Genomic DNA, 11,546 nt, shown 5'->3' with positions numbered 1-11,546 from the left:
GAGACATTGAAACACACCTGGTAAAACTGTTTGAGCTTTAGACTTTAGGACTGTTACTGCGACGAGGAGCTCGGAACAATTTCGTGGACAGCACGCAAGGAGTTTGGAGCGAACTACAGGTGGAGGTGGTCGCAATTCTACAACAGCGAAATGAGTCTACACCAACTGAACTTTCCTAGTTTAAACAACCCATAGGATTTCGAGGTAGCTCACCTAGCGCGACATAATTCCTCTCTTTTAGGCTCCTGCACAGCTATGTTGTGCAGCGTAAATCCTAATTCGCCTTAGGTTCGGAGGTTGTCATCTAGAATGACGTAAAACCTCTTATATTTGTGGGCTATTTGCATAACCAGTTATTATGCAGTTATAAGTCCCAATTAATAAAATTGACAGGATTTAATATTCAAATAAAATCCTCTCTAAAACACAGCCACACAGTATGATAGTTTGGGAGGTCACTGAGGATTCCCCTTTGGATCTGTGACATCTCCTACCTTTTACTTCCTTTGGACTCCTGAAAGGATTGTTCTTACTTGAGTCATTCCCACTTGTTTTTTCCACGTCCTACCTTGGAAATCTGAACTTTGAATTCTTGAAGACTAGAACCACTAATCATTATCGAGAGTTTTCTCAAGTGATTCCCGTCACTTGGGATGTAATTAACTATAGGGGCTTGCCGCTATAGGGAACTTGGAACCCAGTTAAAATAAATCATATTTAATCTTTGTATTAAATAGAAAAATTTGTCGGTCAAATATAAAATGTTCGCAGACCAAATGTATGTCACAAACCTCGTAGTTTGTATGATTGGGTCCACCGCCGCGAGGCACACTTATCTTTCGAGAAGGTGTATCATTTGTGGTACCGGGCACGATTATACAAATTTATTGGGGGGCAAATGAGATCCAGTCGGTCTCATTTTTCAAAATTAAAATACACTATTTTCATAAAATTATATACCTTTTAGGTTAAATTAAATCATCTACTTTTCAAAACTATAAAAATACATTTCAAAATTTTTCACATAGAAAAAGTTGACCGACAACATATCCTGAGATCATTGATCCTAACCATCGCATCTGGAAGAATCTAGATCATATGGTTATATTTTGGTTAGTCAACTCAATGATTATTGAAAGGTGAGAAAATTTCTGCCATACAAAATAGCCAAAGAAATTTGAGAGGCTACAAGAGAAACTTAACTGAGAACACTCCAGATTTGTTTGAGATCGAAACCAAGTTTCAAAACCTTCATCAAAGAGAGCCAAGTGTCGCCCAATACTTGAACAATCTGATAAAATATTGATATAATTAGATATATTTGAGATACATGTATGGAAATGTTCACTTGATGTTGTTATGTTTTAATCTATCATCGAGAAGATAATAACTATCAAATTCCTAGTAGGACTAACTTAGGAATTGAATGAGGTGAGATGAAGAATCATGAGAACAAGACCTCTTCTATCCCCACGTGAAGCCTTTGCTGAAAGTATGAAGAGAAGAGAGCATGAAGAAGATGGTGCTAATCAGAAATGAGAGTTCACTAAGCACTGAAATTTCAGCCCTATACACCCATAACTCTTTTCATGACTCAAAACTCAAGAAGAATCGTCCTGAACCGTCCCAGATGTGGTTTTCACATGAGGATTGGGCTCATCAATGACAAATGTTGAAAATTCCATGGAAAGCTTACTGATTGGAAATTTGGATAGGCAAGGAAAGATTAAGGGTGTGTTTGGGGCGGTAGTGCGGTGATGGTGTGGTATCTCACCGCAGTTTTTTCTGTTTGGAAAAACTTTGTTTTGCCGGCATTCTCAAAAAGCTCAGCTAAAAGTTGTGTTTTCCAACAATACCTGGCTATCTGCGGTGGTTGCTAAAAAGCTACGGCCTGACTTCTTAAAAAAATATTTGTAACAGCCACCGCAGCATTTTGAACAACAGTTTCTTTTTCAACAGCTTCACAAATGTTTCTTCAAACAGCTGCAGCTGCCTAAAACAGACCCTAAGAGAAAAAGACTAATGCCGCTAGCATATTTGAATGGTCGGCATAATCATTTTTCAAGGAATAACTTTATGTGCTGAAGAAAATTCTTATTAGTAATTCATTGATGCACACCAACCTCGTGACACACCAAGACAATATTTCCTTCTCCGATCTTGCCTGTAATGTGAGATTCAATACTTTGATCCTAAATTCAGGAACCTTTAATCATATGACTTAAGACTTTAATGCTCTAGTCAACTATCAAAAGCTTCTACATCTAGATCGATAATAGTTACAGACAGATCACACTCAAACATTGTTGAGAAAGATGTGAAGGTCTCTTAGGATATTGCTCATTGTTTTATATGTCCCATAATTATGCTATAATTTGATTTCAATTCGTAAGCTTATTTGGAATATGCAATATATAACTAAATTTCTTGCAAACTCTTGTGAAGTTCAGGTGGTGGATTTGGGAAAGTTGATTGACAGAGTTGAAATGCATCAAGATTTATACTTGCTTAAGAAAATTCTCTCCTTAATCACACAACTGATCCCACGTTCTTATGTCCCTCAAAATTCTGAGTTTGTCGAGCGTGTTGTCCAAAAATAGGGTCATTATGGCATTGTCGTCTGAGTTATCCTAATTTTAATTATATTGCTAACTTGTATCCACATTTGTTTATCAATAACAAAATCTAATTTTTTTCAATGTGAGATTTTTCAGTCGTCAAACACACTAAAAATAGTTATCTCATAACTTAGTATAAATCCTCACATTTTTTTTTTCATTGTCCAAGTTGATATTTGAGAACTTTTGAATTAGAAAAAATCCTATGTGGGGCTAGATGATTTGTCACTTTTATCGACGATCATATTAGAACTAATTGGGCGTTTCTAATGAAGTGAAAAACTAAAACAACTCAAAACTTTGAAATCTTTCATGACATTATTCAAACTCAATTCCAATTTAACATTCAGATCCTCATAATTTATAATGCAAATGAATGTTTCAACTCTATCCTTGGGTCCTTCCTTTTGAAAAAATGGAGTAATCCATGTGAGTTCATGTATTGATACTCTACAACAAAATGAGATAATAGAGAGAAACAATAAACATTTACTTGAGTTATCCAACTTAATTATGATTTCCCATCAAGTTCTAAAATATTTTTAGGGAAAAATAGTTCTTATCGCAATATATCTTATCAATCAAATGTCTAGTAGGGTACTTAACTTCAAAGCACCACTTCATGTTTTGAAGGTTACGTATCTACACATCATAGCTTTCTCTCCTACTATCCCACTTTAATTCTTTAGGTGTGTATCCTTGTTCAAATTCATTTCCCAATTCGCAACAAACTTTTCTAAATCTACCTAGTGTGCTTTTTTGGGTATATATCCAACAAAAGAGTGTTAGTTTTACTCTCCTGTTATCAGAAAATACTACAACTCCATAGATGTCATTTTTTAAAAATCAATCCTACTAGGAGGTGCAAATGAACATAAATTTTTAGATGCACTTGATGACATTTACACGACAAACTCACCTACTCTTCTACTCGACTCTTCTAATCTTCTTGAGGATATCCAGCTAACCCGACCTGAAATCTACAACAAAGAACTATGTGTGTACACTTGGAGGAAGAAAAAACTCAAGCAGGTGGAACATAATATCCAGAAGACAGAGCTGCTCCAACTAAAACCCTAGTCCAGATTTACTTGAAAATTTTGGTGAGGAGTCTATTACTCGTCAATTATTCCCTTCCTTTTCTGACGTTGATGACAAATAAAATTGTATTTTATATCCAATCTAGGAGCGTGTAGCTTATGAGAAGCTATTTTCACCAGGCAAAATTTATTTTTTATACCATTCATAGTTTGCAAATTCCTAAACCTTCATGAAGATCTTGAAAATTTAGATTTGAAAATTTAGATCGAAGGAAAGAAGTTGAGGAGATTTGAGCACTAAAGCATAATGGTGCATGCATTCTCAGTAAACTCCCCTAGGATAAGAAGTTGGATAATTGAGTGTTCAATATCAAATACTAAGCTGATGGGAGTATTGTGAGATTCAAAGCCAGACTTGTTGCAAAAAATTTCACTCAACGCATTTGATCGACTATAAAAAGACCGTTACACTAGTTTTCAAATTTAACACTATCGAAGTTTTCTTTTCAATAATAGTTTATAGAGAATGTGAATTGCATCAACTTGACATAAAAATGTCTTCCTGAATGAGGATCTAGGAGTGTATATAAAGATACCACAAAGACTTGAGAATGATTCCAACAAATGCCTAGTAGACAAACTCAAAAATTCTATCTATGGTCTTAAACAATCACGAATAGCGAGGGTTTGAAAAGTTTGCTAAAACTATGAGATCTAATGGGTATTCTCAAAGTCAAACTTATCATTCTTTATTTGTAAAACACACTCAGGGAGATAAGATTGTTGCCCTGATAGTATATGTGAATATGACTCTTACTAGTGATGAATAAGCGATTCTAAAGATCAAAGAAGCGCTTGTCACAGAGTTTGAAATCAAAAACCTAGGAACTATGAGATATTTTCTAGGTATGGAGGTAGCAAGATCCAAAAAAGGTATCATTATATCATAGAGGAATGACATCATAAATCTAATAAAAGAGACATTATTGGATGTAAGTTGGTTAATATTTTAATGTACCAACCCGAAGTCAAAGAGGGGAGAAAAAAGCAACTCTATGGATAAGAGAAGATATCAAATATTGGTAAGAAAATCATCTACTAATCACATGCGATGCCAGATATTCACTTCGCGCCGACTTGCTCAATATTGTGAGCCAACACATAATAGCCCAAATAAAGAGCATTTGGAGATAATGCATAAAATTTTGAGGGTTCTCAAGAGAAAATCTGGTGACATGGAGAATTATACATATATTTTGTGACAGTCAAGCAATTATTAGTATTGCCAAGAATTTGTGTCTAATATAGGACCAAACATATTGAAATTTATAGACACTTCACCGCCGAAAATGCTGTTGGGGGAATTATAAAGCTAAGCTACATCTTTACACACCAATAAATTGATGATGTCTTCACCGAAGCTCTGCCTTTAAGCACCTTTCTGAATTCAATACCAAATTTGGTCTCTACAACCTCTATGACCCGGCTTGAGGGAGAGTGGAAATCTTAGAAGGTTCGGTTTTTTTCATTTTTCCCTCTCTCATGTGGGCCGGTCGACCACTACAAACCTTGGATGATTTGATTGGGACAACTTAGGAAATAACTTAGGAAATCCTTGATTAGTTTACTTCCTTCATATTTTATATTATTCTATTTTTTATTTCAAAATTATTTCCTTTCCTAATTTAGGTTAAGATATATTTTGTAAGTTTGTAAATGATCATTGTTGTCCAAAAAATAATTTTAATTTATTAAAATTAAATGAAAATATGATACTCAATAGGATGTATTGGAGAAAAAGGATTCTATTAGCCGACCCTACTTAATGTGGTAAAGATTTGGATTTGTTGTTATTGTTGTAAATTTGGTAAATTTGTAAATAAGGAGGGACTTTCCTCCATGTAAATTCTACTGTTTATGTTATAGAAAATGTGCAAGTAATAAACAAATTATGACTAATATATTAAAAATGCGTTATCTAATGGAAAAAAAATATCTTTAAAAGAATCTAGATATCGCATAGCTAGAAATTAAGATGTTTAGCTTTTGCTTACATGAAATTTAGGAAAAAATGATTAGATTTGTAAATGAAACTATCCCTACTAAAAATACTTAGATTGAAAAATGAAACTATCACATATGTAGCAATGTATATTATTAGAATAACATTCAATAAAAGGTGCTTGTCTTTTATAAAAAAGGCAACCAAAAGTATTCATGGAGACTTTCAAATCCAATGTTCAACTAAAAAATTGAGACTAAAAAATTCAGCATGTCATCTAAACAATCTTCATCATTGCCGCAAAACAAAAATTTCAAATATTCTTCTTTTTCATCATTATCCCCCACAACTTAAATCTTTATCATTAATCATATCACTTTCATGTTCTTCTGCAAGTATTTTGGCCCAGATGTTTGAATTGGAGCTGTCCAAACCATCAAACTAGCTTATTATGCATTAAAGCACCCATAAATTTACAACTGCTGATGCTATTTGGTCTGTCTAAATCTTGCATCATCAACTGTACAAATATTGAGTTTTGATGCACTTTAATACAGTCTATGTATCACTGATGATAGTAATTAAAATAATAAAGTAAACATCTTACTTAAGTAATGTTGACCATGTTCATAAATTTGGTTGTTGATGATGTTTCTTAAACGTCAATCTGTTCATGGAATGATTGATTTTTAGGTTATCTCTGAGCATCAAAATATCAAATAGTTTGCCTCTCCATGTTGCGTTATATCATACATGCTCTTTTTCTATGTCTAATTTATGAACGAAGAGAGTTAATATCATGTACTTTTAGAAGTGATCATGCATTGAGTGAATTTGGTTGCAGGTCTGATAATGTTATTTAGGTATCAGGTCTTGGAACGTGCCAAACTTAAGAATTTCTTGCGAATTTTTCACAGCTCACCCTTCCTTTTCCACCTTTTAATTCCTTGCTCATCGCTCTTTAATGGGTATGCCTACCAAATAGGTAAGCAACTCACAAGCCCCCAAATCCGGTGCCATTCTTCTTCTCATTTAACCCCAGCTATCAAGGATCTTTGCAAGGAAGAATAGGCTCAGCTGTAGCACTGTATTGCCTTTGATGCAGAGAGCAAACCAAATGTATTTTTGAGTAATTTTTCTTAGTTCCCCTACTAAAACCTTAAAAAGGTAATACAGTTGGACTTCCCGTTGCCAAACAATAAAAGCACGTATTGCTTTCTTCAGCTTATAACTATGAGGCTTTCCGACTAATTCTGCTTGATTTGAAGTATCTACACTCCTTAACAAGGCCTTAAAAGGCTCATATCTATCCTTCACTGTTCTGTTGAGTATAGTAGCTATTTTTGTTACTTGTAATATCATCTTAAATGGATTCCTTTGTTGTGTCTGTTATGTAGTCATATATGCTTTAGCTAAGTCTCTATTATGGTTATGTACAAGGTACGTTTCTCCATTATGAAGTTTAATTTGTTTAGCATTTTGTTGCTTCAGAAAACTTTGTTTAGTATATCTGACAATCAATACTGCTCTACACAAAAAAAGGTATTCACCCTTGAAGTCAAAAAATTTATTTCTTAACTTTGAAATCCTTATTGTTATAACAGTTCACCTCACGGCAAATTGTAATGTGAATTAACTGTAATTATATTAATTAAAGTTACTTGAATAAGATTAAATTTTAATGCAATTAATTAATCAATAAAAAGATTGTTAAATTTGTTTTAATTCCAATAAGAAATTAAGTTAATTAAGAAAGCAAAGGAAAATATTATATTTATGAAAAAGAAAATTGAAAGCAAATACCATAATTTTTGCAACACAAATAAAGTTTACAATTGATCATGTCAAACATAAAGCTAAAAACAATAATTAACCGACATTTAAACTTAAAACCTAATCACTAACCTCGTAGTACTCAAGTCATTCCTCCATTGAAAAGGAATCATCATTCTTCTCAACATTTTTAAAATGTTTTTGCGCTTCAGATTCTCTAAATGTTATATATCCAACTTCCAACGCGATTATTTGGTATCTAAGACAAAACAAAGGAAAAACAGGATTTAAACTTCCATGGGGATTGAAGTTGTCATTTTTGCTGTGGATTTAACTCAAGCGTAAGAAAAATGGGAATTAAGATCTCATTGAAATTAAAGTTGTCATTTTTGCTGTGTATTCAAGGCAAAACAAAGGAAAAATGAGATTTATGATCCAAATAAAGGAAAAAATGGAATTTAAGATCCAATTGAAATTAAAATTGTCATATTTGATTTAGCCACAGGACTGAATAAGGAGGGATTATAAGGGATTTAAGGCAAAACAAAGAAAATATGTGAGATTTAAGATCCCGTGGGAATTAAAGTGTCATTTTTGTTGTGGCGGACGGAAGGAATAGGGGGTGAATGTCAAATGCCTGGAAGAATAGAAAGTGCGGGCAGAAAAATGGAATCTGCATAAATATCCAGCATATGATACTTTTAGCTAGTTTTTTTTCTGAAAACTTATCTTGAGTTATGTAATTGATGCCTTCTTATAATATTTTGGTCCGGCTTTGGTTTTACCTACTTAAGTTTTAACTTAGGAGGTGTTTGGGATCACTTGCGTTATTGTTTTTTGTTTTTATTTATAGTTTAACATAAAACAAAAACAAGTTTGATATTTTTATGATTTTTTTATTTTTAAAACAAAATGTAAAAAACATGTTTGGAAAAACAGAAAAAAAAAGAAGAAATTGTTGCCCTTGAACCTTTTCTCTAAAAAATCTGATATGAAGCGGTGGAAGTTGGAAGCATGAAAGCAAAGCTACTGAATCACCATCGCTCGACCATCCTTTCGCGCGTTGTCATTGTCTCTCATAGATGTACTTGGAAGAATAAGTTCGTGGTATGGGAAAACGAAAAACAAAAACCCTAAGAAAGTCTGTAATCTTCCTCTCCAATTCCCACATGTGCAGCAAAACACTACTTGGACCTTATCGTCAGGTACGGCATGGTCTCATCTTCAAAGGTAAAGACATATACCTTTCCCACTACTCCTTCAACCCTCCGAGTTTCTCCCTCCTTGTGGCCTTGATGAAATCCACCTCACCCATTCCTCCGACAATGTTTTGTCAGCCATAGTTCCATAGGTCTTCGTGATGCGGAGTAACTTTTCCACACCAGTGTGGATCGAAGACTTGCTCTTCGTCACCGTCGGAGGAGGAGAAGGCATCGAAGAAGGTGGCTATCGGCGTCGGCGTCGAAGATGCATTGGGGTTGGGGCCGGGGTCGCGGTTGGAATGGGGATGGGTGTGAAGAAGCTATTTTAAAAACTTTAAATACTGGTTTTTAGTTGTTTTTATGTGAAAAACAAAAACAGACCTGTTTAAAAATAAAATAAAAAAAATAATTGAAAAGCAAACAAGCAAACAGGTTTTTATGTTTTATTTTCTGTTTTTTGAAATAAAAAAAGAAGACAGGAAAAAAAAAAAGATTCCAAAAAGCCTCTTACTGTTCGAGTTCATGACACTGGAAATCTGCACACAGTATTGACAGTTTATGAACCCCTTTTTTGATTTGTTGAAACGCAGTCTTATGTTTCCAACTTTAAACTCTCCCTGATCAGTCTTTTAATATATAGCCTATATTTGCATCATGATACATAAATTTACAATTTTCTAAATCCCAAATCCATCTAAGCTGTAAAAATTATCAAAAATCAAGGAAACGAAATGCATTTATGGTAAACCATCCCAAGTAGCTGCAGCTGTTTATCATTTGTTCAAAAGAAATTTATATTTTAGGTTCAGTAATCTCACTTTGGAAATTGCTCTTATTTGTGGAAGGATAAATTTTGTTTCGATTCAGCGGTTAAATATGTTTTCACTCCCTGTCTATCACTCATAAAGTAGTGTCATTGGTATTGAATATTGATCATAGATTACTATTGTACCTTTCTGAACATATGTAGCTTATTATGTCAATGTTTCATTCCTCTATCCTGCAGAATTCAAATGGGATGATGTCAAAGTTGATAAGCACCGTGAGAATTACCTTGGTCACAGCATCATGGCTCCTGTGGGTAGATGGCAGAAAGGTATTTTATTTTGTTTGCATTGTGTTTTAAAAAGCTTTGAATCAATCTTTTCACGTACGTATGCTTTGAAAATCTGCAGTTTTTTGTTTTATCTGACTAGAAACGCATTTGCTAGATTTTCCGGCCTCGTGACTCTGGTTTTTTCATTTCTTGGTGCTTTGTTAGATGGCAGATTAACTGCTACTCTTAGTAAGGTGTTTCTTCCCATTGTCATTATGGGTAAATGTAACCAAGATAATTTCTCCACATACGATGAATACAATTTGAAGCTTGAAATATTATGATTAAAATAAAGGTTTACTTCATGTATTCGTAAATTTTATTACCACAAACCATTGCTCCAAAAAAAAAAAAAAAGATCATGTTATTAGCTGTTATGCCCAGAGGTTTGCCAAGGTAAACATCACTTACATTTATGGTGAAATGCTGTCATGTGAATATGTTGTCTGAATCACAAAACTGAAGTATCATAAGCTTCTTTATAGTGCGTCATGAACCGTTCGCTATTCACTCTTTTTGTCTTATTTTTCTGTCAAATCATTTTAGAGATCATGAAATTTAGTTGGGCATTTTTTGTAGCAACTTTGCAATTTTTGGTCTGGTCAATATATTTCAATTACTATTAAATATTCGATGTTATAAATTGATATATTTTACCTGAATCTATCTTTACTGAAGATATTTTTTGCTTATTTTTCATAGGGAAACTGCCTTTTTTTTTCAAGAGGAGACAAAAACATAGGCTTTACTTATTTTTTGATTTTGGCCCATCAAACAGGAAAGGATTTGCATTGGTATGCTAGAGATAAGAATTCTGCTGCCCTCAATTCAGACTCGGTCAAGGAGGAGATTCGAAGGATCAAGGAGGAGGAAGAGCAACTTATGCGGGAGGCTTTGGGCTTAGCTCCGAAGCGCAACACCCGTTCCCAGGGAAATCGAATTGATAAGCATGAGTATGCTGAACTTATCAAGAGAGGATCTGCAGCTGAAGATTTGAGCGGAGGCCATGCTGAAGCTGCTCAAGTCCAAGGCCTTGGCTTATACAAGTAGGATAAAGATAATTTATATCTTTACTTAATTTTATTGGTAGTGGGCTTTCTCATTTTGCTTCTTTTTCTGATGGCAAATTAAACCCATACGCTTTCTCAATGGATCTTCCAGGGTACTGAAAAATAGCGAAGAAGCCCGTAGTTCCCTGCAAGAAAGATTTGGGGACATGTCATCTGAAAGAGATGATGATTCCATGCCCAAACCAATGACAGGGAGAATTGAACAGGATTCCGAGGGCGATGAAAGAAGTAAAAAGAGAAGGCGGCGTGAAGCGAGGAGGGAGGAGAAAGAGAAGAGACGGGAGAAGCGTGATAATAAAAGGTCTCGTTATAATGATGGTGACAAACGCAGACACTGAAGGGAAGAGAAGTGCTAGCATATGTTTGAATCTAATTGAAGAAGGTATCATACAATATTTTCTTTTTTTTGTTTGCATGGCTGACAATCTAGAGCTTGATAATCTAAATCTCTGATTTCAATAGCTGCAACTAGTTGTTGCCATGGAGCACTAGAAGCTACTGTTCATTGCAGTATCTTATTGCTGTAGTTTGTTGTTGAACATTGTTGGGCTTCCCTAGATTGTCTGAATTATGTGATAGACTGTCAACAGATGGTAGAGTTGCGTTACAATTTTGCCAAATGTAATTTGTTTGATTTAGTGGTTTTTATTCCATCATGCAATGCTATTTAAAACTGTCAGTGGCCACTCTTGTTTTTCTCTTTTTTTTTTTATTTTTTTATTGGTACTTTTGAAGGTAATACAGA

At 34.2% G+C, this 11,546-nt stretch overlaps 1 protein-coding gene across 1 annotated transcript in view; it reads left to right on the top strand.

The window, feature by feature from the left end:
- LOC110030434 (multiple myeloma tumor-associated protein 2 homolog) overlaps positions 1–11,481 on the top strand; it is a 37,505-nt gene extending 26,024 nt beyond the window's left edge. The window contains exons 2-4 of the mRNA XM_020733147.1: positions 9,642–9,731; positions 10,510–10,777; positions 10,893–11,481. Coding sequence (XP_020588806.1) covers positions 9,642–9,731; positions 10,510–10,777; positions 10,893–11,139 — 605 coding nt within the window. The 3' untranslated portion in view covers positions 11,140–11,481. The remainder of the gene's footprint in view (positions 1–9,641; positions 9,732–10,509; positions 10,778–10,892) is intronic.
- Positions 11,482–11,546: the final 65 nt, after the last annotated feature.

Source organism: Phalaenopsis equestris, unplaced genomic scaffold (genome assembly GCF_001263595.1).
Source record: "Phalaenopsis equestris unplaced genomic scaffold, ASM126359v1 Scaffold000717, whole genome shotgun sequence".
In the NCBI taxonomy this organism is placed as follows: domain Eukaryota; kingdom Viridiplantae; phylum Streptophyta; class Magnoliopsida; order Asparagales; family Orchidaceae; genus Phalaenopsis; species Phalaenopsis equestris.
The sequence above is the reverse complement of the archived record's forward strand: the minus strand, read 5'-3'. Positions and strand labels throughout refer to the sequence as shown.